The sequence below is a fragment of the Pleurodeles waltl genome, chromosome 8, assembly GCF_031143425.1.
Source record: "Pleurodeles waltl isolate 20211129_DDA chromosome 8, aPleWal1.hap1.20221129, whole genome shotgun sequence".
Taxonomy (NCBI): Eukaryota; Metazoa; Chordata; class Amphibia; order Caudata; family Salamandridae; genus Pleurodeles; species Pleurodeles waltl.
Window position 1 is genome coordinate 29,083,036 of NC_090447.1, and position 26,996 is coordinate 29,110,031.

General features: G+C 45.4%; 1 protein-coding gene across 7 annotated transcripts in view; it reads left to right on the top strand.

The window, feature by feature from the left end:
* ARFIP2 (ARF interacting protein 2) overlaps positions 1-26,996 on the top strand; it is a 224,119-nt gene that overhangs the window by 160,739 nt on the left and 36,384 nt on the right. For 4 of the 7 annotated variants that reach the window (XM_069203654.1, XM_069203657.1, XM_069203651.1 and 1 more), the window contains 3 exons: positions 11,710-11,822; positions 17,398-17,619; positions 26,248-26,420. In XM_069203654.1, coding sequence (XP_069059755.1) covers positions 11,710-11,822; positions 17,398-17,619; positions 26,248-26,420 — 508 coding nt within the window. The remainder of the gene's footprint in view (positions 1-11,709; positions 11,823-17,397; positions 17,620-26,247; positions 26,421-26,996) is intronic. The other 3 variants (XM_069203655.1, XM_069203659.1, XM_069203656.1) reach the window with 1 other exon arrangement.

Here is a 26,996-nt window from a genome sequence, read left to right on the forward strand (position 1 = left end):
ACTCCTCAAACCTCGAATACGTTGATGATTCATAACGGGACCCAAATCACACCTTTGTTAAAATGCCAGTTCTACAAAGAGAACAGCCATGCAAGAAATCACCTTAAATACAGTGAATTCAGCAACATGGAAATCCCACCAGATTTAACGCAAAAGACAAAATAAATGCAAACCACACCTCTATAAAATAGCAATTCAGAAAAAGTGGCAGCGGCTCAGCGTGATAACAGATCCATTCACATCCACTGATCCCACGGACATGAATATAACAGGAAACAAACCCATAGTCCAACTTTGTTAAAATAGCAGTTCATGAATATGTGGATCCAACCAAGTTTAATTCAGCATAGAAAACCAATCTAAACCCCACTTTCCTTAAAATAGCAATTTTACAAAAGTAGCGACCTTATTGCACGAAAAAATATTGGTTCCCGTTCCATGAATCCTCCAAAGTCTGGATACTGGCAGGCTTAAAACAGAGGAGAAAGTTGTTCCTAACCGTGCTGTTGAGTAAATAAAATAGCAGTTCAAGAAAAGTTGCAGCATTTCAGTGTGATCCATTCCTGTCCACTGTCCCACGAAGTCACCAGCACATGGACCCTACTGGGCGTAGTACAACAGAGAGAACCGGTGCAAACCATAGGTTGGATACATAGGAATTCTGTGACATATCCTCTATACAATGAAATCAAGCAAGAGGGAAAACAGAGACACTGAACTCCACCACTCACACATCACTTCTGCTGGGCACTGATGTCTGCTGAGAGCAGTGAGTATCTAAAGTCAGAGATATCGTTAGTGTCGTTCCATGAATGTCCTGTTTATCTGTGTAACAGTGCATGGGCCTACATCAGCAATATCTCAGTGTAACCAACTCTCTGTATCTGAGAAGGCCTTCATGGGTTACTGGTGTCTAATGGTGCCCCACTGGGTTACTGGTCTGTAGCTATGTCCCTGTGGCTTGCTGGTGTCTAATGAGGCCCAACTGGTAACTGGAATCTCGTGGTTTCCCGTTACTGCTGCCTAATAATACCCCAGTCTGTTACTGGTGTCTGTACGAATATGTCAAACGGCGTCTAGAAGAATACTTTGGTCTATTATTGCCACAGTCACGGTTTTCCTTTAATGTTGCTTCTCTTAGGATCCACAGGGGATCTGGGATTGTTTTACTCCTGTGTTTCTTTATTTGTTGATGTATTCACACTCTGTCTATTAATAGTGATGTCTGCTGTAATCTTTCCTTACTTCTTCTCATCTTGTGTCCACAGGCATCTTGTGACCATGTCTAATGTTAATCTTTCTCTCTACCTTCCCTTCTTCATTGTCCTGTCCCATCTCATCCCTTCTCTCATCTATCCTATGCTCGTCCCTTAAACTGGGGCCCATTTTCTGCTTCCTATCCTTCAATCTGCCTTACCTGTTCTTCGTTGTCCCTGTTATTGGATCCCCGACCTCTTCTCTTTTTTGTCTCCTTCTTACCTGCTTCTCTCTGCCCTTTGACGCCAACTTACCTGCTCATCTGTGTCTTTTTTATTGACCATACCTGCTCCTGTGTCCTTTGTCTCCACCTTACCTGCTCATCTCCATCCTGTGTCTCCACCTTACCTGCTCATCTCCATCCTGTGTCTCCACCTTACCTGCTCATCTCCATCCTGTGTCTCCACCTTACCTGCTCATCTGTGCTCTGTCTCAACCTTACCTGCTCATCTCCATCCTCTGTCTCCACCTTACCTGCTCATCTGTGCTCTGCCTCCACCTTACCTGCTCCTCTCCGTCCTCTGTCTCCACCTTACCCGCTCATCTGTGCTCTGCCTCCACCATACCTGCTCCTCTCCGTCCTGTCTCCACCTTACTGCTCATCTGTGCTCTGTCTTCACCTTACCGCCTCCTCTGCATCCTTTGTCTCCACCTTACCTGCTCCTCTCCATCCTCTGTCTCCACCTTACCATCTCCTATCCGTCCTCTGTCTCCACCTTACCTGCTGCTCTCCATCCTCTCTCCACCTTACCTGCTCATCTGTACTCTCTCCACCTTACCTGCTCCTCTCCATCCTCTGTCTCCACCTTACCTGCTCATCTGTGCTCTGACTCCACCTTACCTGCTCCTCTCCGTCCTCTGTCTCCACCTTACCTGCTCCTCTCCATCCTCTGTCTCCACCTTATCTGCTCCTGTGTCCTTTGCCTCCACCTTACCTGCTCCAATCTGTCCTCTGTCTCCACATTACCTGTTCATCTGTGCTCTGCCTCCACCTTACCTGCTCTTCTCCATCCTGTGCCTCCACCTTACCTGCTCCAATCTGTCCTCTGTCTCCACATTACCTGCTCATCTGTGCTCTGCCTCCACCTTACCTGCTCCTCTCCATCCTCTGTCTCCATCTTACCTGCTCCTCTCCATCCTCTTTCTCCACCTTACCTGCTCCTGTGTCCTTTATCTCTACCTTTCTTTCTGTTTTATGTCCTTTTTCTTCACCATGCCTGTTCCTGTGTCCTTCCCCTCCACCTTACCTGCTCCTCTCTGTCCTTTGCTCCCTCCTTACCTGCTCCTCTCCGTCCTTTGCACCCTCCTTACCTGCTCCTCTGTGTCCTTTGCTCCCTCCTTACCTGCTCCTCTGTGTCCTTTGCTCCCTCCTTACCTGCTCCTCTCCGTCCTTTGCTCCCTCCTTACCTGCGCCACTCGGTCCTCTGCTCCCTCCTTACCTGCTCCTCTCCATCCTTTGCTCCCTCCTTACCTGTTCCTCTCTGTCCTTTGCTCCCTCCTTACCTGCTCCTCTCTGTCCTTTGCTCCCTCCTTTCCTGCTTCTCTGCATCCTTTGCTCCCTCCTTACCTGCTCCTCTGCATCCTTTGCTCCCCCCTTACCTGCTCCTCTGCATCCTTTGCTCCCTCCTTACCTGCTCCTCTGCATCCTTTGCTCCCTCCTTACCTGCTCCTCTCTGTCCTTTGCTCCCTTCTTACCTGCTCCTCTCCGTCCTTTGCTCCCTTCTTACCTGCTCCTCTCCGTCCTTTGCTCCCTCCTTACCTGCTCCTCTCTGTCATTTGCCTTACCATACCTGCTCCTTTATGTCCTTTCCATCCACCTTGCCTTCTCTCTGTTCTTTGCCTCCTGCTACCCGCTCTTCTCTTTCTTTGCCTGTACTGTACCTGCTCCTCGGTGTTCTTGTTTCTCATTTTTCAGGCTTTCTTGTCAAACCTTCTCCATCCTCCAGAAGACCATTCATATCACCCAGCAAATCAGCCGCAAGCCGAATAGCCAGTCAGGCAGACATGCCATCAGGTATCATGCAATGTCGTGAGCCCTGACAGCCACGCCCCATTGGATGCTGTAAAATGTCTCATATCCTTGTTTTCTTTTTGCCTCATCCCTGCATTGTGAGTAGAGAGCAGGGGTCTAAATCTGAATGACCAGGTGTGTTTGCAACGTGATGAATACACAACCTAACGTCTTCACTCACTCTCAAGGTGCACTGGATCTTGGTTACCACGCTTGATGCCAAGCAGTGCTGATGCCAAGCCCCATGCTGCGCTTGACTGATGTTGATTATCTTGAATATACGGCTTGTATAACCCACTTGGGTGGTTGTAAAGCCAGTTGCATGAGTATTGTTGTTCTTTTTGCATAATGATTTACAGATTTTAAGGTCGTTCGAAATCAGGCAATCCTGATATCTTTAAATGGTTGCTAATCGGTTGTTGTACAGACAATTGTTGACTAGTGTCACAAGGCCACTGCCTCTCAGGAGCATTGGAACAAGTCTGGGTACCCACACTGGTATTCTTAGGTCTGGTCTTTGAGACACCTCTGTCTGTCTTGCCATGCGTTTATTTAAAAAAACATGCATACGTAGAAGGGCTTTTGGGTATTGAGATTCATCCATGTACCTGTTATATTGTCATTAACATTTGGCGTCTGCCTACCTCAGCACGGAACACTGGATCAGCCCACCTTTAGCGTTGGCTTCCTTGACTTTCAGTGACTGTGCAAAGCCTGTGCACATTGTTCACATCCATCTAAAAATAGATCCTTTCATTTCAGTGGCAAAGATTGTTTAAGATGTGTTTTTAATTATTTTAGTGTTATATGAAATTTAAATTCCCAGTATTTCTTTTGCCTGCAATTTGGGTGCCCAGATAGATGATGACTTGTTGCCCGTCTCATTTTTAGGGTCAAGCCCGCGTTGCATGCGCTCGCGCATGCGTATCGCAGTGAGACAGTTTAGTATTTAGAAAAGGGCTCAGAGCCCTGTCAACTTCACGTCAGTGTTTTTTATTGGTTCGTGGGTTTGCCTAATAAAATCTGCTTGCGTTCATTAGTCGAAGGCACCCATACGTCATGCCTTTTCCAGTGGCTAGCCCTCCTTGAGCACAGTGACCAATTACAGAAAACATGCGAGGCTCGCTGTATTCCATCGGGCTCGTGGACTTCTTTTTCTCTAATTTACGAGTGCGATCTCGCTTGGCAGAAGTCGAGCGCTTTACATAGTTGATTTCACTTTTTCGGGTTATGTACATAAATGCACTTTTGCCCGATAGGTGAAAAGTTGGGTTAGGAGTTTACAACGCGATCAGCTCTAACATGAGCAAACGTGAGACCCGTTGCATTGTAAATGCTTGTTTAAGTTGTTGTAATAAAGTTTCTAAGTGGCCTAAATTGTAGCTGCCCGAGATTTAGGGGTATTTCATTCTTTTCTACTTCCCAAATAATATTTGTAAGGAAAGCATGGTACAAATGAAGCTTTCTGTTTAAAAATATTACTAGTAAAAGAACCACATCAGTGTTTTTTTTAAATTTTACATTTTATTGCAAACGTATGACATCCACACTTGGGCGGTGACATTCCTTTTTAGGGTTGAGCCTCCCTTGCTTGCGCATGCGTTTCGCTTGCGAGACGCTTTAGTAGTTAGAAAAGGGCTTGGAGCCCCATCCATGTCACGTCGGTGCCTTTCATTGGTTCGCGGGCTTGCCTGTTAAAATCTGCTTGCTTTCATTAGTGGAAGGCATGCATACGTCATGCCTTTTCCGGTGGTTAGCCCTCCTTGAGCGCAGCGACCAAGTACTGAAAACATGCTGAAACTCGCTGTTTTCCATCCGGTGTGTGGACTACTTTTTATCTTTTTTTGTAGTGCGATCTCGCTAGGCAGAAGTCAAGCGCTTTCCATGACATCGACCCTGTTATATAGATAATTGCACTTTTGCCGATAGGTTTCACTACGAGTGAACTTTAGCAGCGCGATCGTGCTCTTTTTTTTTTCCATTTAATGTGGCAAGAAAAGTCCGGTTGGGAGTTTACAACTGCTAATAGCTCTAACTCGTAGAAATGCGAGACCCGTTGCATTGCAAATGCTTGTTTCTTTATATTTTTGTGGCACATGCTTACAATTTAAAAAAGAATAACCATTGCAGTAGCTTGCCAAGCTTAGACCTGTTGGCTTTCTGATGGGAACACCTCCACCCAGACCATCAAGCCACGGCTGCATAACCTGCTTCCACAGCCCCAAAGTTGAAGGGCCTCAGAGTCGTTGTGTGGCTAGGAAGCTGAGCCAAAAGGCTAAGGCTGCTGTCAGTGGGATGGCCATGTTTATAAGGCGGTATTATCCTGTGCTAGAGAGGATCCTTCCTTCTCCCTCCCACACATTTATGTATGTATATGATACATGGGACTCATTTCTTAAAATAAAGGCACTTGCATGACAGGGAACACATCACTCTTCGAAGCATGGCTGCCCGTAGTGTAACAATCCCACAAAAGGTGATGGCAGTAATGTTTGCAAATAGTCTAAGCCACTGGTAATCACTTTTGGTAGTATTCCAAACCACTGTTTTTGCCCACGTCACTCTAGAGTGAGTCACACCTTCTGCAAATGAGTACTGACCCTGCTCCTCATGGGAACAATCCATCCTGAACGGCCGGGCGAGGTCCTATCCAGAAGGTAAATCAAGCAACCTCACACCGTTTTGGCCTTATTAGGACTCATCAGGCCTAGGGCCACATTGTAAAACGTAGATGCAAAGGTTATCTCTTTAAAGCTGCTGATATTCTGGATACCTAAGGGAACTACCATGGGAACCCTCTTAACGCCCTCCCAGTCTTTGGAGCCCCTGCTGAGGCCTGCGTGTCCTTGCCAGTGACGTGATAGGGCGTATGTGGCGGGGACACCCAGAGGTGCTATAAAGGACTAAGAGGGAAGATGACTGTGAGCAACAGGGGCTCACCTCCAAATTTAGACGTATCTTCTCTGCAGGGCACAAAAACTGAATAAATAGGGTTGGGATTTGGTAACTTCATTGGGAAGTCATCCTTGCATGCTGAATTAATGTTGATGCTGGCTCACTGCAGACCCCTTACATTGTAAATGTTTGGTACTCCCAATGGGGTCCCCATCATGTCACATTGTCCACCATGCACTAATTATCAACTTTAGCGTTTAGTCCATGTTGTGTTGCCAGGAATATCCAGTGAAGGGCCAGGAGGGTCTGATCAGTGCTAGAGTTTCATACTTTTAATCTAAATCCAGCTCATTTGCTTAGTCACTGGTAACCCTAAAACAGTGTTTAGATTTATTTTTTGATAAATGCGTTCATCAAGTGGTTGAGAGATGCCATTGCACGCTTAGTTTTCACTTGTTGAAGAACGTAAGAGATTTACTACACAGACTCTTGGTTAAGATTCCTTTGCAGTTTTTGAGTCTGTGACATTGTCAGTATTCGCTTGCATCAGTCTGCATTAAGGTTACAGTTAATTGTCACTGCACTGCATAGAAATAGTAAGAATAGGAATTACTATTGTTATTAGTGCCGCTAGTAGTACTATTTTTATTATCTGCTGTAGTATTATTAGTATTTCGTATAATGATTGTGTTAGTGTTGTTTTTTGTGTTGTGATTAGTACTATTACGATCATTATTGTATTGTTATTACGGGTTTTGCTGTTAACCTTGTTATTTAATATTAGTTGTCAGGGTAGTATTATCATGACTATTAGTAACATTGTTGTTATTAGATGTCCTAGCAGTATTTTCATGGTTAGTATGCTCATGGTTATCAGTTGTGGTGTTATTGTTATCATGGTTAGTTTTCTCGTGGTTCTTATTAGTTGTTGTGGTAGTGTTAGTTTTGTTCTTGTTAGTAGTATCATGTTTTTACTCGCAGCTCTCCCAGTTAAGGTCTAATACGCTGCCACTGTGTAAAAGCCCCCTGTTGACCCCGCTGGCCCACGGAAACACGAGGGGTCTATCTCTAGATGCATTAAAATGCAGGACAGTGGGTTCACCCAGGTTGTCACCATGGCGTGTCTGTCCAGTGTCAGGCTCAGTGTACACTACTTCTGGCGAATGCTCCTGATGTGGCCTTCTCTTCTATCCCTGCCACTGACATCACTTGGGACCAGCACGCTTGGCGGATATGACCAAACTGCATGTAGTGAGGCCAGAAGTCATGCACACAAAGCCCATGTACCATAGTCCCTCCTCCATGTGTGTTTAGTACCTCCGCACCGACCCCCTAGAGACAGAAAGACCTTTAGTCATGTTTTGGATATTAGCACACGCACTCCAGGTGGCCAATTGTCAGACTTGAGTTTTGAACCTTGACTTGGGAATTATTTTAGCAGTTCTGTCTGTCAGAAATCTAGGAATTTCACCTTCCATCACAGTTTTCTCTCCTGAGGCTGCAAGTGCCAGTGTCAGGGCCTCCATGACCCATCTGGCTCTTTTTCTTCTAGGATGGCTTACTAGCTCCGGGATTTGAAGCTATTTCATAAAACAACACAAAAGGAATGGTATTGCCCGTTTTTTGTTTTTATTCCTGGATAGGCACAGATTCAATCAACTAGACCTTTACGCAGAAAGCACCATTATGTTAGACACATGAAGGGCCAACTAGTATTTGCTGAGTCCTATGTACTGTAAACATAAGAAAATGTTGAGAATGTTTAGTAGGAAGTTGAACCCTTTGTTAAAATGAACCAGAATCTTTCACCTATGGGGGAAGAATTGCAGCTCGAAGTTTGAAATTTAGACTAGGCGTCTCAGCGTGACGTTTGATGATAAACCCGTAGACCATTTCTGAAACCTTTGGACAATAACCTACTCATGGATAGGCTCAACAGATGCTGTAGCTACTATAGCTCTAATAGGAACAATCCTGTTCAGAAAAGGCCTTTTTGTTTGCAACATCAGGATTACTTGAAGCCCTTGGAGGGCTGCGTATCAGATGTGGAACACCTGAAGGAGGTCCCAGAGAGTGAAGGTTTTTATATAGTACGCTCATTCAGCACACAACATCGGCCGGCACCTTCCACCCAACCATTCACGCCCAGCAGAAACCGGAGATTGACAGAATGCCAGTAACGCAGCAATTACTGCAAGCCAAGCCTAAAAGCCATGGTGCTCGTGCCCAGCCTGCGGGTGAGTGGAAGCTGATTTTAGATCAGAAGGCTGTGAGTACAAACAGCTCTTTTACTTATCCAAAAGTATAGCAAACTAGAGAGAGGGTAAACACATGGTCTATATGCCATACATCTCCCCACCCGAGATAACAATGTTGTTGTCCACCACTAAGTGCTGTATCAGAGGTGGCGGAAGTTTGTCTTAAGGAACAAATCAGCGCAGTAGCCCGTGCACTCATTGGTGAGAGGATCTGCTCATTCTGCCTGGTGGAGATAAGGGTAAACCACTCAACAAGCGCAGTTTAGGATAAAATATTCCTCCGTAGCCACCGTTGCTTGCTCTGCTGGGGACACATCTTTGCGTTTCCAGCACCTGGGGTCAATGGCCTACTTCTAGCCTTGGTCCTTTTTTTGTCTACCTTTGTGATGCACCTCCATGGGGTCCCTTGGGATGACTCCATTGATGTAGACTGGCCCCTTTCTTCTTCTGGCTGAGTGGTGAATCCTTCACTTGCCTTCCATCGGGCGAGGTTCTGTTAAGTCTATCTTCATTGGCCTACTGTATCTTGTATCAGCCCATGTTTTGAGTCTTCCTGGCGCCGTCTCTTTGTGAGTCTTTCTGGTACTGTGTGGAGCAGTGAGGGTTTACTAGCAATGCCTCCCAATATCCCACCTTCCACTTCTGCCAACTAGATCAGTTAAACCTATGGCTGAGCAGGAGCTAACTTTACTGGCCCCAGTGACGCCTGCATAGTATTTGTATATTTTAATCTATAAATGAATCAGAATAAACCACACTGACATAGTGACCTGTTTTCACTAACGCATGTGTACCTGAAATCTTCACCTGCACCCAAGATGTGTCCTTGATTTCTCACTACCCATAAAATGGGCCCTTCATTCATTGTTCACTCATTTGTCATGGTTTCTCCACTGACTTACGCGTGATTGCTGTCCATGAAGAGGGTCACTCATTAACTTACCCATGATTGCTCTTGGGATGAGTCCTTTATGGATCTGTGATTTAGGTGGGTCTTTCAATGGCCTACACTTGGAATGACTCCTTCCTTGACTTACCTTTGAGCTGGGTCAGTCATGGGTGCCATTGGTCTTCTATTGGGATGAGTCTTTTATTGATGAGTGATTGAGTTGGGTCTTACAGTAGCCTACACCTGGAATGAGTCCTTTGTTGACTTACCCTTGGGATGAGTCTGATTTGTCAGACGTTGGTCTTCCTTTGAGATGGGTCAGTTATTGTACTACCCCTAGGGTGGCTCATTATTAAGCTATCATCATGATGGGGTCCTTCAGTACGTTACATCTGGGATCTTGGCCTCTAATTTGTGTACCTTAGGGATGTGTCCTTCCTTCATCTATGTCCAGGGTAGGTCTTTAGTCTACTTGTGGACGCCTTCTTCAGTGTTCCTTATTTGGAGTGAATCAAATTTGGGTTTTGTGAAACAAACAGAAATTGTGGTGGGTCTGTATATATAGAACCGTTTGTTAACTGTATAACATGGTTTGCAAACATATAACCATGCATTGAGACTTGTGAAATGTAAAAAAAAAAAGCTTTAAACTACAAACCCCCCACGAAGTTCTCATAAAAGACTCTTTGATCATAAAGTTATATCAAATATTTTTATTTTTTTTATTTTTTATTTTTTAGAGTTTTAGATATAGCAGTGCTAGACCACGAAGAGTAACTGATCACTTAACTATACGCGGTCATAGGATAAGAGCTTGTGTAGTCTTTGCAAGTGGAGTAGAGCTAACATAACATTACAATATTGGTGGAGGTGAGAGGTGTATACATTTAAGCTCGGCATCAGAATAGCTATGTAGCATTTAAAAGATGTAGCCAGCAATGCTGAAGCATATATAAACAAGCATTTTCAATGCAACGGGTCTCACATTAGCTCGAGTTAGAGCTATTAGCGTTGCAAAGAAAAAAATACGCAGCGTGATCGCACTATGTAAAGTACAGCGCGATTGCGCTGTGTTGAAAACAAACAGATAAAGTAGTCCAGACATCATGCTGAAAACACAGAGCCTCGTATGTTTTCAGTAGTTTACTGTTGCTGTGTAGGTGGGCTAAACACCTGAAAAGGCGTGACTTATACATGCCTTTCACAAATGAAAGCAAGTGGATTTTAAAAGGCAAGCCCACAAACCAATGTAAGTGACTGACGTGACATTGGTGCAGTTTGAAGCCCAAAGAGAGATTACAGAATGGGACGGAGCGCTTTGCGCTCACCCATAAAAAGCTGCAGTGGTGTAGTGAGGTAGGTGTAGTATTTACATTTCCAATAAGCAGAGGTTTGGGAAAGAGGCGGGGTTAGGGTGCGGTTACTGATGGAGCTCCCTTGAACCACACCTGAGGTCAGTGGTAGGTACAACAGCAGTGCAACTGTGGGAGTCTGTCAGCAGGCACGAATGAAGTGAGCAGTGTTGGGCAGCTCTATTTGGGCATCCTTCAGTTGGGCTTGGAAGCTTTGTGATGAGGGAGGTAGTCTCCTGGTTTGAAAGGTACCACAGTGACACACTCATACAACCTGGAGAGGAGCTTGTTCTGTGTGAAGGATGGACCTCCATCCCAGGCCACTTTACTTGGAACCCCTCCTCCCCCATTAAACATCAAGGCCCCTGAGCTCTTCTCACCTCCTAAGGCCCCACCACTCCTTGAGGTCAGCCTTGTCCACCAGCCCCATCTCTTTCTTACTGTGTCCTCTTGCAGCCTATTCCTATGGGAGACGAAGCTATGGAGCTCAGGATCCCCCTCACCCTCAGTGGGGAACAGTACCTTTACTTTAGATGCCCGTGACTGCAGAGGTGAGTTGGGGACACAATGTGGAATTAAGAGCCTACAAATGGTCCCTGCCTGAGCGATACTTCTGCAGTTTACAGCATACACTTACAAATAGCCCCATCCCACAGATTTGGTCTAAGCCAGCGTCTATCCTCTTGGATCTGAAGTCCAGAAGCGGGGGTTGCTAGCCTCTCGCCAACAGTGGTAGTGATGGCTAGATCCACCATGTAACTTCTTGTAAGTTTCCTTCCAGGTGAAGGTCCAATGTAGAACCTTGTGATCTGTCGGTGTCGTCTGCCCCCCCTTAACTCATGCTTGCTGCCTGTGACCAGGTGGTAGCCTGAGGTGGGTGTCTGAATATACCCTCCCTTATCTCATGCTCGCTACCTGTGACCAGGTAGGCGCTCACCAGTCTGCACTCGGGTCAAGCTGACTTTCTTTATATTGTCGTGTTGTTCCTTTGAAGACTGAACTTCTCTTGCTTTGTTTGTTTATTTGTGGGGGATGCCCTGCTTGCAGGCTCCAACATGCATCAGTGTCACAGTAGTTCTTCCATGTCAGAGGAGCTGTCCCGGGGTCTGGCCGTGGAGAAGTTCGACGTTGTCAAAAAATGGGGCATTAACACATATAAGGTAAGGCCTTCTTTGTTCTCCACCCCTTCTGCCCACCTCCCCACCATCATCCCTCTGCCTTCACCCAAGACCTCCTGACCCACCCTCTGCCTCCACCCAAGGCCTCACTGCCCTCCCTTTGTCTTCACCCAAGACCTCCCCACATTCGTCTGCCTCCACCCAAGACTTCTCCACCATCCCTCTGCCTTCACCCAAGACCTCCCGACCCACCCTCTGCCTCCACCCAAGACCTCACCGCCCTCCCTTTGTCTTCACCCAAGACCTCCCCTTGTTCCGCTTCCTCCACCCAAGACCTCCCCACCCATCCCTCTGCCTCCACAAGGCTTTCCCACCGTCCTTCTGCTTTCACCCAAGACCTCCCCACCTTCCTCTTCCTCCACCCAAGACCTCCCCACCTTCCTCTGCCTCCACCAAAGACCTCCCTGCCCTCCTTCTGTCTCCACCGAAGACCTCTCCACATTCCTCTGCCTCCACCCAAGACCTCCCCACCTTCCTCTGCCTCCACCAAACACCTCCCTACCCTCCTTCTGTCTCCACCCAAGACCTCCCCACATTCCTCTTCCTCCACCCAAGATCTCCCCACCTTCCTCTGCCTCCTCCCAAGACCTCCCTGCCCTCCTTCTGTCTCCACCCAAGACCTCCCCACATTCCTCTGCCTCCACCCAAGACCTCCCGACCCACCCTGTGCCTCCACCCAGACCTCACCACCCTCCCTTGGTCTTCACCCAAGACCTCCCCACGTTCTGCTTCCACCACCCAAGACCTCACCACCCATCCCTCTGCCTCCACAAGGCTTTCCCACCATCCTTCTGCCTCCACCCAAGACCTTCCCTTCCAACCCTCTGCCTCCACCCAAGACCTTCCCTTCCATCCCTCTGCCTCTACGCAATACCTCCCCACCATCCCTCAGCCACCACTCAAGACCTCTCCACGATCCCTCTGCTTCTCCCTCTGCCTCCACTCAAGACCACCCAGCCCTGCCCATCCATCCCTCTGCCTCCATCCACGACCTCCCCACTCCCCCCTCTGCCTTCACCCAAGACCTTCCCAGCCATCCCTCTACCTCCACCCAGGACTCGCCCACCCACCCCTCTGCCTCCACCCAGGACCTCCCCATACATTCATCTGCCTCCACCCAAGATCCCCCATCCCGCTGCCTCCACCCAAGACCTACCCCATACCTCTGCTTCCACCCAAGACTTCCCCATCCATCCTTCTGCCTCCACCCGAAATATGCCCACCCATCCCACTACCTCCACCCAAGACCTCCCCACCCATCCTCTGCCTCCACCCAAGGCCTCCCCATTCATCCCTCTGCCTCCAGCCTGGACCACCCACCCATCCCTCTGGTTCCACCCAGGATCTCCTCACCCATCCCTCTGCCTCCACCTAAGACCACCCAGACCTCCCCACCCGTCCCTCTGCCTCCACCCTCGAGCTAGCCCATCCCATTCATACCTGCGGATAATGATTTTACTAATTATGTTTTAAGCTGCTAAATGCAAAACAACGAGCGCTGAAAGGCCTGACAGGCGACCAGGAAACGAAGTGCGTGCTGCCCACACCTCTGGGGGGCAGCGGGGGGGGGGGGGGGGGGATGTTGTACACTTCACTCTGGGAGCGCCTCCACTTCTTCAGTAATTTGTATATATAGTGCTTGCTGCTACAGGGTGTGGTTTTGTAGCGCTGTAGATTACGCAGTGCTCGGATTTGAATCCAGAGCCTGCAGGCCCCACAGGTCTGAGCAGCAAGTGTCCAAGGAGGAGGCAGATGTGGCCTCTTCTGGGCTCCTCTCATCCTTCTTGAGAAGATGCTGGTTCCATGAAGCTGCGGTGTTCACACAGGTCTGTGGTTGAAGTGCAGCTGAGGGTGTGTATGTTGCTCCTAGTTGTGTGTCCCGTGCAGGAGGGGGCTTGCCTCTAGCTGCTGCTTCTGCTTCTCATCTCACTCTCGCATCATTAATCATGCCCTGTTAGTCCTTTGAGGCCACTGGTCGCTGTTACTCCTCCCATGTCTGTGGGTTACATATGGAGCTCTCCTGTCTTTGTTTATTTTCCTTTTGCTTAGTTTGCTGGTGGTAGATTTGGTGGGACCCCAAGTGCTGGGCTTTATTCTCCCTCTTGCAGTTTTTGCTGATTCTGATTTTGGTCGGTGTGGGGGGTGTTTTCCTTTTTCAGTGTTTTTCCATGGTAGTGTTGGTTTTAATTAAGTGCTGTGTGTCTCCTCGTGCAGTGTTTGCTGCTGCAGCATAAGGAGAAGCGAGATCTTTTAACAACAGGAGTCTTCTTTAAGTGTATTCTGCTTGTTGGTTTAGTCAGTCTATGCATGCTTTCTCTTCGGCATTATTTGCTGGTGATGTGTTCACTGGAGGTTATATAACACCAGGTTTCCATTGCAGAGTGTGCTGTTTGGAGTTGTAGTTCGAATTCGTCTGTGTGTCTGTTTTCCTTTTGCATGGTCTGCTGGTGGTACTGTTGGTTGAAGTTTCACTGTAGCCTGTGCCTATATAATTAGCATGTCTCACTCTGTAATGTCCTCTCTTATTGTTTCTTGTGTGAGTGGCATAATAGTTAGAGATTGTGCATTCATTGTGCTCAATGTGCTTTGAGGCAGTTGATTTCATGAAGTGTATGTCTCCTTGATGATTGCTGCTGTCTGCGTCCCCTTCTCGTTTTGCATTCAGTGGACACCCTGAAATGTTTGCTTGTGGCAGTTCCTGCTTATAGTTGATACTTTCATGAGTCTTCCATATAAACTAGTGGACCAGGCTTGTATGACCTCTGGTTGTCACAATTCACGGTGGTGTTATGGGTCCCTGTGGTCACAGTTCTCTCGTATCCTTATGGTGGTAGTATGGGTCTCTGTGATCACAGTGTTATACCCCCATGATGGTGGTATGGGTCTCTGTAGTCCAAGTCTTGTACCCTCATGGTGGTGGTATGCGTCTCTGTGGTCACAGTTCTGTTGTCACCTCATGGTGGTGGTATGGATCCCTGTAGTTGCAGTCTTGTACCTTTGTGATGGGTGGCATGGTTCTGTGTGGTCAGAGTTCTCTTGTCTTGTGCCCTCATGATTGTGGTATGGGTCTCCATGGTCAAAGTTCTCTCATTATCGCATGATAGTGGTATGGGTCCCGGTGGTCACAGTCCTCTTGTCTTGTACCCTCATGATGGTGGTATGGGTCTCTGTGGTCACATCTCTCTTGTCTTGTACCCTCATGATAGTGATATGGGTCTCTGTGGTCACATCTCTCTTGTCTTGTACCTTCATGATGGTAGTATGGGTCTCTATGGTCACAGTTCTGTTGTACCCTCATGATAGTGGTTTGGGTCCCTGCAGTCGCAGTGCTGTACCCTCATGATGGTGGTATGAGTCTCTGTGGTCACAGTTCATTCATTACCTCATGACGGTGGCATGGGTCTCAGTGTTCACAGTTCTGTTGTAGCCTCATGATGGTGGTATGGGTCTCTGTGGTCACAGTTCATTCATTACTTCATGACGGTGGCATGGGTCTCAGTGTTCACAGTTCTGTTGTACCCTCATGATGGTGGTATGGGTCTCTGTGGTCACAGTTCATTCATTACCTCATGACGGTGGCATGGGTCTCAGTGTTCACAGTTCTGTTGTAGCCTCATGATGGTGGTATGGGTCTCTGTGGTCACAGTTCATTCATTACTTCATGACGGTGGCATGGGTCTCAGTGTTCACGGTTCTGTTGTAGCCTCATGATGGTGGTATGGGTCTCTGTGGTCACAGTTCATGTTGTCACCTCATAATGGTAGTATGGGTATCTGTGGTCACAGTCTTGTACCCTCATGATGGTGGTATGGGTCCATGTAGTCACAGTTTTGTACACTCATGATGTTGGTATAGGTCTCTGTGGTCACAGTTCTCTTGTACCCTCATGATGGTGGTATGGGTGTCTGTGGTCAGTCTTGTACCCTCATGATGGTGGTATGGGTGTCTGTGGTCAGTCTTGTACCCTCATGATGGTGGTATTGGCCTCTGCAGTCACAGTTCTCTCATATCCTCATAGGGGTGGTATTTGTCTTTGTAGTGACAGTTCTTCTCTCCCCTCTTCATGATGGCATGGTTCTCTGTGCTGACTGTCCTCTTGTACTCTTATGATGGGGGTATGTGTCTCTGTGGTCACAGTCTTTTACCTTTATGATGGTAGCATGGGTCTCTGTGGTTACAGTTCTCTGGTACCCTCATGGTAGTGGTATGGGTCCCTCTAATCACAGTCTTGTACCCTTATGATGGGGGTATGTGTCTCTGTGGTCACAGTCTTTTACCTTTATGATGGTGGCATGGGTCCCTGTGGTTACAGTTCTCTGGTACCCTCATGGTAGTGGTATGGGTCCCTCTAATCACAGTCTTGTACCCTTATGATGGTGGTATGGGTCTCTGTGGTCACAGCCTTGTACCCTTATGATGGTGGCGTGGGTCTCTGTGGTCACAGCCTTGTACCCTTATGATGGTGGCATGGGTCTCCGTGGTCACAGTTCTCTGGTACCCTCATGATGGTGGTATGGGTCTCTGTGGCCACAGTTATCTCATACCCTCATGAGGTTGGTATGGGTCTCTGTGGTCACAGTTCTCTGGTACCCTCATGGTGGTGGTATGAGTCTCTGTGGCCACAGTCTTGTACCCTCATGGTGGTAGTATGAGTCACTGTGTAGGTAGTGTTAGGCAGTGGCGGCCCATCCTTTAGGGCGGAGTGGCCACGCCCCCCCACCTTTTGCCCCTCATGAAGAGTGTCTGTCAGGCTGAACAAAGGTCAGCCTGACAGACACTCTTCATTTTCAGCTCAGCCAGCCAGGAGTGAGTAATGCGCGATTTGCGCAGACTCCTGGCTGCCTGAGCTGAACTTTGCTGGGCTGAGGAGGTCACAGCTCCTATGGGCGTGACCTCCTCAGCCCAGCAAAGGTGCCTCGAGGCCCTCCGCTGGGTGACGAGGAAAGCGTCACCAATTGACACTCTCCCTGGGCGCTTCAGGTTTAAGCCCTGAAGTGCCCAGGGCGTGTGTCAATCAGTGACACTTCGTCACAGAGTAGGGTGGGGTCAGCAATCTCACTGACCCCATCCCACTCTGTGATGAGGCTGGGACTGCTGCCTTCCCTCATTGGCTGACCTAAGGTCAGCCAGTGAGGGAAAGCAGCGGTTCCAACCCTCCTGGGTCCTGGAGGCTGAAGATAAGTGTGTGTGTGTATGTGTGTGATGTTTCAAATTGAATGTTTGGTGCGCACGTGCATGTTTGAGTGTTTTGAGAGTTATTAATAGATGTGCGTGCGTGTGTGTTTGAAAGAATGAGTATGTGTGATCTTTTAAAATGAATGTTTGGTGCGTGCGTGCATGTTTGAATGGTATGAGTGTTAATGGATGTGCGTGTGTGCGTGTCTGTGTGAAAGAATGAGTGTGTGTGTGTGTGTGTGTGTCCCGCCCGCCCCCTCCCTCCTAAAGCTGCCGGCTGCCACTGGTGTTAGGTAGTTACCACTTTCTTCACTATACTCTTAAGGTATTTCTGGATTCCTTTTAAATCTGACCAACTGCCCTCTCTCGCTTCTCTTCCTAGTGTACGAAGCAGATGTTCTCAGAACGCTTTGGTCGAGGATCACGTACGGTCGACTTGGAGCTGGAGACGCAGATAGAGTTACTGCGGGACACAAAACGTAAATATGAAAGTGTATTGCAGCTGGCCAGAGCGTTGACCAACCACTTCTATAACATGGTGCAAACACAGCGTGCCCTAGGAGATGCCTTCTCGGACCTGAGCCAGAAATCGCCAGAACTACAGGTATAAGACTGTGTGAACTCATCTGCATTTCCTGATTGACTTTTTCTAGCAGGTTCTTGCTTTCTTGATTGACTTCATCTAGGTGGTTCTTCTTCCCTTGATTGACTTATTTAGCTAGTTCTTGTTCCCTTGGTTCACTTATTTCAGCTGGTTCTTATTCCCTTAATTGACTTATTCTGACTGGTTCTTGATCCTTTGATTGGCTTATTCTAGCTAGTTCTTGTCCCCTTGATTGACTTATTCTAGGTTGTTCTTGTTCCCTTGATTGGCTTATGCTAGCTAGTTCTTGTTTCGCTGATTGACCTATTGTACCTAGGTCTTGTCTAGTTCTTGTTCCCTTGATTGACTTATTCTAGCTGATTCTTGTTCCCTTGATTGCCTTATTCTAGCTAGTTCTGCTTCCCTTGATTGACGTATTCTAGCTGGTTCTGGTTCCCTTGATTCACTTATTCTAGCTAGTTTGTGTTCTCTTGATTGACTTAGCCTAGCTGGTTCTTGTTCCCTTGATTGACTTATTCTAGCTGATTCTTGTTCCCTTGATTGGCTTATTCTAGCTAGTTCTGCTTCCCTTGATTGACGTATTCTAGCTAGTTCTTCTTCCCTTGATTGACGTATTCTAGCTGCCTTGATTCCCTTATTCTAGCTAGTTTGTGTTCTCTTAATTGACTTAGCCTAGCTAGTTGTTGTTCCCTTGATTGACTTATCCTAGCTGGTTCTTGTTCCCTTGATTGACTTGTTCTAGCTGGTTCTTGTTCCCTTGATTGACTTATTCTAGCTGGTTCTTGTTCTCTCAGTTGACTTGTTCTAGTTAGTTCTTGTTCCCTTGATTGACTTACGGTATCTAGTTTTTGTTCCCTTGATTGACTTACGGTATCTAGTTTTTGTTCCCTTGATTGACTTATTCTAGCTGGCTCTTGGTCCCTCAATTGACTTAGTCTAGCTGGTTCTTGTTCCCTTGATTGACTTACTGTAACTAGTTCTTGTTTTCTTGATTGACTTATTCCAGCTGGTTCTTGTTCCCTTGATAGACTTATTCTAGTTGGTTCTTGTTGCTTTCATTGACTTATTGTAGCTGGTTCTTGTTCCCTTCATTGGCTCATTTTGCTGGTTCTTGTTCCCTTGATCAATTTTTTCTAGCTGATTCTTGTTCTCTTGATTGACTGATTCTAGCTGGTTCCTGTTCCCTCGATTGACTTAATCTAGCTGATTCTTGTTCCCTTGATTGACGTATTCCAGCTGGTTCCTGTTCCCTCGGTTGACTTAATCTATCCGATTCTTGTTCCCTTGATTGACTTAATCTAGCTGGTTCTTGTTCCCTTGATTGACTTATTCTAGCTTATTCTTGTTCCCTCGATTGACTTGTTCTAGCTGGTTCTTGTTCCCTTGATTGACGTATTCTAGCTGGTTCTTGTTGCTTTCATTGACCTATTGTAGCTGGATCTTGGTCTTTTGATTGAGGTATTCTAGCTGTTCTTGCTCCCTTCATTGGCTCATTTAGCTGGTTCTTGTTCCCTTGATTGACTTATTCTAGCTGGTTCCTGTTCCCTCGAGTGAATTAATCTATATGATTCTTGCTCCCTTGATTTACTTATTCTAGCTGGTTCTTGTTCCCTTGATAGAGGTATTCTAGCTGGTTCTTGTTGCTTTCATTGACCTATTGTAGCTGGTTCTTGGTCTTTTGATTGAGGTATTCTAGCTGGTTCTTGTTCCCTTCATTGACTTATTCAAGCTAGTTCTTGTCCCCTCAATTGACTTATTCTAGCTGGTTCTTGTTCCCTTGATAGACGTATTCTAGCTGGTTCTTGTTCCCTTGATAGACGTATTCTAGCTGGTTCTTGTTGCTTTCATTGACCTATTGTAGCTGGTTCTTGGTCTTTTGATTGAGGTATTCTAGATGGTTCTTGCTCCCTTCATTGGCTCATTTAGCTGGTTCTTGTTCCCTTGATTGACTTATTCAAGCTAGTTCTTGTTCCCTTGATTGACTTATTCTAGCTAGTTCAGTTTCACTTTCAATCTGGTTTGCGTTTTTGATCAATCTGAGTAACTTGTTCAGTCTGTTTCAGCTCTGCACACCCCTTCTATCCCCCACGTTTCTCTTTTACAAGCACTTATTTTGTTTCTGTCTGTAAAACCTCAGGGCTGTGGCATGTCTGTCAAAAGAATATGTAAAAAAACCCTCATTCTGGTTCTGGCCCTATGATCCCTCATGGTACCACCCCGCCCTGCACCAGCCTTCTCACTCTGCTGCTGGTCACTCGACCAGAGGGGATTCCTAAACCAGAAGGCTGCTAGTTTTGTATTTATTCATTTTAAAGCTATTGTTTCAGATCTCTATGTCATCTGCACACTTTAAAAAACCAGTAGGGAAGGGAACCTGAACACAAACTTTTCTGTCTGTATGAAAACCAGGACATATACAGTTGCAGACACCCCAGATGGGGGCCTTTACAGCTCTGAAAGAGAGAGAGAAGGGCGGGGGTCTCTTTATTATAAAGCTTCGTACCAGTGAAGATTATTTCGTATTCTTCTTCTTTGTAGCTGGACTTTGATTGCCACCACCTCTGATTAAAGTTAGTTTGGTTCTAGTTAGGGGCGCTGATGAGTGTTATTATTTTGAAGGCTTGTTTTTATCCTTCTCTCTGCTGCATTTGTTTATTGTCCCATTTTTTACTCCTATGTGGTTGTGCTGGTTCTCTTATGTAGTTGTGCTGCTGTTGTCTCATATAGTCGTACTGGTTTAGCCTGAATTCAACATTTGTTGGCTTTAATGCTGGCCTTAATCCTGTATTGTATAAATGTGGAGTTTGTTATTCATCTGTTTCTTTGTTGTTAGATTTCAGTCATAATTATTTGTTTCTGCTGTAGTTTTGCTTTGGTGTATTTAGTTTTCGTTATTAGTTGATTTTAATGTTTTTTTCCGTAGTTTGTTAAACTTGTGTTCAGTCCTGTCTATGCTTGTAAAATGTAGTTTGTTTCTTTAATCCCTTTGCTTTTATGTAATTTGTTTCATTTTATCTGTTTCATTTTGGAGTTTTTGAACTGACCAATATTCTGTTGGTAGTTTCTGTCCTCACTAATATTTATGGTGGTCAAGCTCAAGGCCTGTAATGTTCAGATTTCATCCTGTGCTGCTCCCTTTGGTTAGCTCTGCCCCAGATCAGCGGCAGCTACTCAATAGTAAGTCCCTGGGAGCTGTAGTGGAACCGTGCAGCTTAAAACTTGGCTCATCAGATGATTTTCACAATCTTCTGTCGCCTCCCTGTAACCCCAATAAATGTACAGCACTTGGTCGCTGATCAGCGGAGTTTGCACTTTATAAATACCAAGACATACATTAATGCGGTAGAGTCTGCTTGACATTCTGTTTTGTCTGGTGGACATTGGTCCAGGGTTCAGTACTCAGTTGTTTGAATGTATTGTTATTGGTGGGGTGTTTAAGGAGTGCTCTGTTCACGCAAGAACCTTGTCTCTTAGTACTACTAATAAATAAAACTGCAGTTTCACTTACCTGGGATACTGGGGAAACTACTTCTGTTCTGTAACTGGTCAGGTATTCCACTGGGATGAGCACCTGACTAGATTCAGAGCCAAGAGCGCCTGGGTGATAGAGGCGCTTTACAAATGTTTTCTCTCTTGCTTGGGAAAGGCTTTAAGATTTTACATTACTGCCTTTTTCTGTATTCTGCCATTCGTTTGTTAACTGGACCTTGGGGTACTATCGGGGCTCCATGTTTTGCTCCTTCTGTGAGACCTTGTGCTATGTTCTGCCATTCACTGGTTAACTGGATTTTGGGGTACCATCTGGTTTCCATGATTGGCTCTGTCTCTGAGATCTAGTTCTGTATTCTACCATTCATTGGTTAACTGAACTTTTGGGGTACCATCTTGGATCTATGTTTGACACAGTGTCCCAGATCTTGTTCTGTATTCTACCATTCATTGGTTAGCTGGATCATGCAGTACCGTCTGGGCTCCATGTTTGGCTCTGTCTCCGAGACCGTGTTCTGTATTCTGCCATCCACTGGTTAACTGGCTTGTGGGATTCCATCTGGCCTCCATGTTCGGCCCTGTCACCAGGAGTGTGGGATTTCATAAAATATCTACTTGTCCATGGGACATGTTGCTTTATATATCTACTTGTCCTGTAAAAAGAAATCCACTTGTCCCTTTGGTGCCACATACTGTGACAACAAATTATGGCAGCAATCTCATTATATGAGCGCTCTGATAGCGTCGCTGATTATGCCAGGATTCATACTATAGTAGGGTTGAATACTAGCAATTCACTGATTTTGCCACCTCTCAGCATATGTACATACTGGGGCTGGCGGTAGGCAAGTTTAAGTATTGGAATGCCCTTTTGAGCCTGTGCAAACCTACTACCTTGCATGTTTTAGGGATTTGCACCATCTCTTCTCTATTATTTTCCATACAGAGAAAGGCTGTAAATGTACTCCTGACAAGGGCAGAAGTAAAAAATAAATTCCAGGGTTGGGAAAAAGGGGTTGTAGGAAAAGCAAACTTGTAAACACTCAACAGATGGACGCGTGAGTAAATCTACACATGCATATTTGCTTGTGCTAAAAATGCACTTTACACATATTTTCCAGGAGTACTATTTCCTGCCTACCTTTGTAAATTCATGAAAGCCATAGATCTGCACTCATGCAAGGACATATACCATGAGTGCACTTGGGTGACTTTCTTTAAGAATTGGAGTTAACCGAGACCCTTTGTTTTTATTAAAATTCTATCAGTTGTCTTTACTGTGAGTGGCAACATTCTACTCTTTGAAAAAGAGCATATTAGCACACAGCGTTGTTTTGCTTGGTGCCAGGGACTGCTGTGGCAATGTGTGCTTTTTGAGACCAAAACATATTTTTGCCAATATTTGGTATAATGGTGAGAGCCTTGTGGGTCCCACAATAATACAGTTTTATAAAAACCATGTCAAAACAAAACACAGTGAAAAAAAACAAAATGCTGAATACCAATGTCAGACCTATTAACTTTGCCATTGCTTACATAATCTTACTCAACCTGGTTACACTGATTTTCTACAGGGAGTGCAGAATTATTAGGCAAATGAGTATTTTGACCACATCATCCTCTTTATGCATGTTGTCTTACTCCAACCTGTATAGGCTCGAAAGCCTACTACCAATTAAGAATATTAGGTGATGTGCATCTCTGTAATGAGAAGGGGTGTGGTCTAATGACATCAACACCCTATATCAGGTGTGCATAATTATTAGGCAACTTCCTTTCCTTTGGCAAAATGGGTTAAAAGAAGGACTTGACAGGCTCAGAAAAGTCAAAAATAGTGAGATATCTTGCAGAGGGATGCAGCACTCTTAAAATTGCAAAGCTTCTGAAGCGTGATCATCGAACAATCAAGCGTTTCATTCAAAATAGTCAACAGGGTCGCAAGAAGCGTGTGGAAAAACCAAGGCGCAAAATAACTGCCCATGAACTGAGAAAAGTCAAGCGTGCAGCTGCCACGATGCCACTTGCCACCAGTTTGGCCATATTTCAGAGCTGCAACATCACTAGAGTGCCCAAAAGCACAAGGTGTGCAATACTCAGAGACATGGCCAAGGTAAGAAAGGCTGAAAGACGACCACCACTGAACAAGACACACAAGCTGAAACGTCAAGACTGGGCCAAGAAATATCTCAAGACTGATTTTTCTAAGGTTTTATGGACTGATGAAATGAGTGAGTCTTGATGGGCCAGATGGATGGGCCCGTGGCTGGATTGGTAAAGGGCAGAGAGCTTCAGTCCGACTCAGACGCCAGCAAGGTGGAGGTGGAGTACTGGTTTGGGCTGGTATCATCAAAGATGAGCTTGTGGGGCCTTTTCGGGTTGAGGATGAAGTCAAGCTCAACTCCCAGTCCTACTGCCAGTTCCTGGAAGACACCTTCTTCAAGCAGTGGTACAGGAAGAAGTCTGCATCCTTCAAGAAAAACATGATTTTCATGCAGGACAATGCTCCATCACACGCGTCCAAGTACTCCACAGCGTGGCTGGCAAGAAAGGGTATAAAAGAAGGAAATCTAATGACATGGCCTCCTTGTTCACCTGATCTGAACCCCATTGAGAACCTGTGGTCCATCATCAAATGTGAGATTTACAAGGAGGGAAAACAGTACACCTCTCTGAACAGTGTCTGGGAGGCTGTGGTTGCTGCTGCACGCAATGTTGATGGTGAACAGATCAAAACACTGACAGAATCCATGGATGGCAGGCTTTTGAGTGTCCTTGCAAAGAAAGGTGGCTATATTGGTCACTGATTTGTTTTTGTTTTGTTTTTGAATGTCAGAAATGTATATTTGTGAATGTTGAGATGTTATATTGGTTTCACTGGTAATAATAAATAATTGAAATGGGTATATATTTTTTTTTGTTAAGTTGCCTAATAATTATGCACAGTAATAGTCACCTGCACACACAGATATCCCCCTAACATAGCTAAAACTAAAAACAAACTAAAAACTACTTCCAAATATATTCAGCTTTGATATTAATGAGTTTTTTGGGTTCATTGAGAACATGGTTGTTGTTCAATAATAAAATTAATCCTCAAAAATACAACTTGCCTAATAATTCTGCACTCCCTGTATTATGAATATTTTTGGAATTGCTAGCTTGTATCAACACATTTTACTAAATGATGCTTCAAAGAAATGGTAACTTAAAATTTCATAGTAGTTTAGCAAAACATTTTTTCCTAGTTGCATTTTTTTTGTGAACATTTTATTTTGAAAGCAAAGAATCATCAATCTTGCTTTTAAGCTTCTGCAAATACTTGGATCTAACCTGAGAACATTCTGGGATCATTGTACATAGCCTCATGTTAAACTTTGCAAATGTCTGTACACATTTTTATAGTGGAACCACTATCAGTATTGCAATCCGAGCTTGCAACATTTCCTTAGAGTGTTCACACTAATAATGAAGGCTTTGCATTAATACTACCAAACATACTAGTTCAGCATTAATATATGGACACAAATATTACCCTAACTGCAGACAGTGCCCTTCCCAGATCCATAATGCGGTACTGTAAACTAGCAGCCAAAGGGTTTGTGCTGCAGGGGGTTGGGCCTACTTGTCCCAAGGACAAAATAGACATGAAAGCTTGTCGTCCTTGACCCCAAACACTGTGTCCTGGGTGTTGGACTATAGAAATTCCACGCCATTGTGTCACCCAGACCGTATTCTATTTCCTGCCATTCTTTGGGTACCTGGATCTTCATGTACTATCTGGGCTCCATGTTGACATTGTTCTGAGTATAGCCCAGCAAAGCATTCTTCATTTATTCTCTCTACATTCTTATCACCGGACCAGAGCAGCGAGCCAAAAAGTCCAACCACACCTCCCCCTTGTCCCAAATATTTTGTTGTGTCGTGCCCCAACCAAAGCACCTGCTCCTCCCAATGTGCAAACCAACAAGCGGTCCAATGTATATCTATTACAGTTGGCAAGGCTCCGACAAAATCCAAGCTAGAATCGAACCATCCAATTGTATCGTTCCAATGAAGCCTTTATTTTCTTCAATACAAAATTACCCTTATTTACCATGGCATCCTACTGAGCGGTCAGAAATTCATGCGAGCGGCTTATCATGGCGTTGAAGAGTTAAAATGATTAGAATCTGAGCTACTACACGTAACATAAAGGGACATTATAATGGAGCAATTGTGTTGAACTTGTGAAACTGATACACTTGGTGATTGTGACATGTTACACTGCTGTGAAGTATTGATACCCTGAAGAAGTTCACAGGTGATGAACGAAACACATTGGCTGTCTTATTTTGTATTAAAGAAAATCAAGACTTTGTTGAAACGATACGTTTGGATGGTTCGATTCTAGCTTTAATGTTGTCGGTGCCTTGCCAACTGTAATATATAGACATTTCTTCTCTCTTTTTAATATGAGGTTGGCATCTACCTTTAATGTGGGAATAATTTCTCATTTTCCCCCGGTTCGGACACCGCACACAGCTAATTTTGAGATTGTGTGAAAAATACAAGAACTGTGATGTTTAAAACGTATTTAAGTACTCAAGTTGTAATTTTCTGGTTTCTCCTAGTGAAGAGTGTGTTGATAGGGCAGGACTGAGGCTGTTTAATACCCCAGAGAGCAGTGGATTCCAGTTAATTAATTTAAACTCTAGGGACTTTGCCCTCCTAAATTAATTTTGTCATATGATTTTGGTCATTATGTGTCTTTTGCCTTAACTAATGAGAATGTATGTACATTGACAAAATGGAACAGGGAATAGAAATGAGTTATTCCTGTTTTACATGGGCTGTCATGGGGCTCCCATTACACTTGGATTAAAAGGTTTGAAACTCCTTGGACTGGGGAGATGTACAGGTTGACACAGAGAAATCAGCACCATTTGATTGTATCAGAAGAATATTAAATGTTTCCCTTTTGTACAAATAAGTTGAGTGTGTACCATATTATAACCCGAAAAGTCTGTGAGACCGTGTCCGAGTTCTCCTTGTGGTGCCCCTTTGTTGACTGAAAACGTAGGTTGGCTGTTGTCCAGATAGTGGCTTCGTGTCCTTGAATATAGAATTTAATTTGTGAGTTTGGTTCTGATGCTGGTCCAGTTCTCTTCCTTGCAGGAGGAATTTGGTTACAACGCTGAGACCCAGAAACTTCTCTGCAGGAACGGCGAGACCCTTCTCGGTGCGGTGAATTTCTTTGTGTCCAGCATAAACACGCTCGTAAACAAGACCATGGAGGACACGCTGATGACTGTTAAACTCTACGAGACAGCCAGGTAAGCCTTACCATCATCCCATTGTACCGGGCAGTGGCATTGTTAGTTTTATGTGCGCTTGAGACCTTGGAAATTCACAAAGTAGGGTCCCTACCTGTGTGATTGTATTTCTAGGCCTCAAACCCAGATTTATTCCACTCTTCCTTTTTGCGAGCAGGTGACACTTCATGGCTCCTAAAATAGTGACAGTTTACCCAATGAAAAGTTAGGTTGTGGTTTATTTGCGAGGAGCACTTAGCCTGAACTGTCTTGATTCTGTCCAATGCAAAAAGAAATATCATAGATAGAACAAAGGGCTGGTGAGGGAAGCGCCACGCCTTCCACAGATGGGACTCTCTTGTGTAGGCATTGGGCAGCATATATCAGAATTTGTTGCTTCCATTCAAGAGGTCCTTTCACAAGGTGAAGCAGTCTACAGATAGGCACAGCGAGAGCAGAGAGTCCAGCAGAGGTTGAGTTTCCATCGCGTTAGAAGCCGGGCAGTAATGGGGCTTCCTCTACAGAGCCTTCTGACAAGGAAGACTGATCAGAGGCAGCCCATGAAGACTTTCCAGTGCATGCTAAATCTTCTTCACT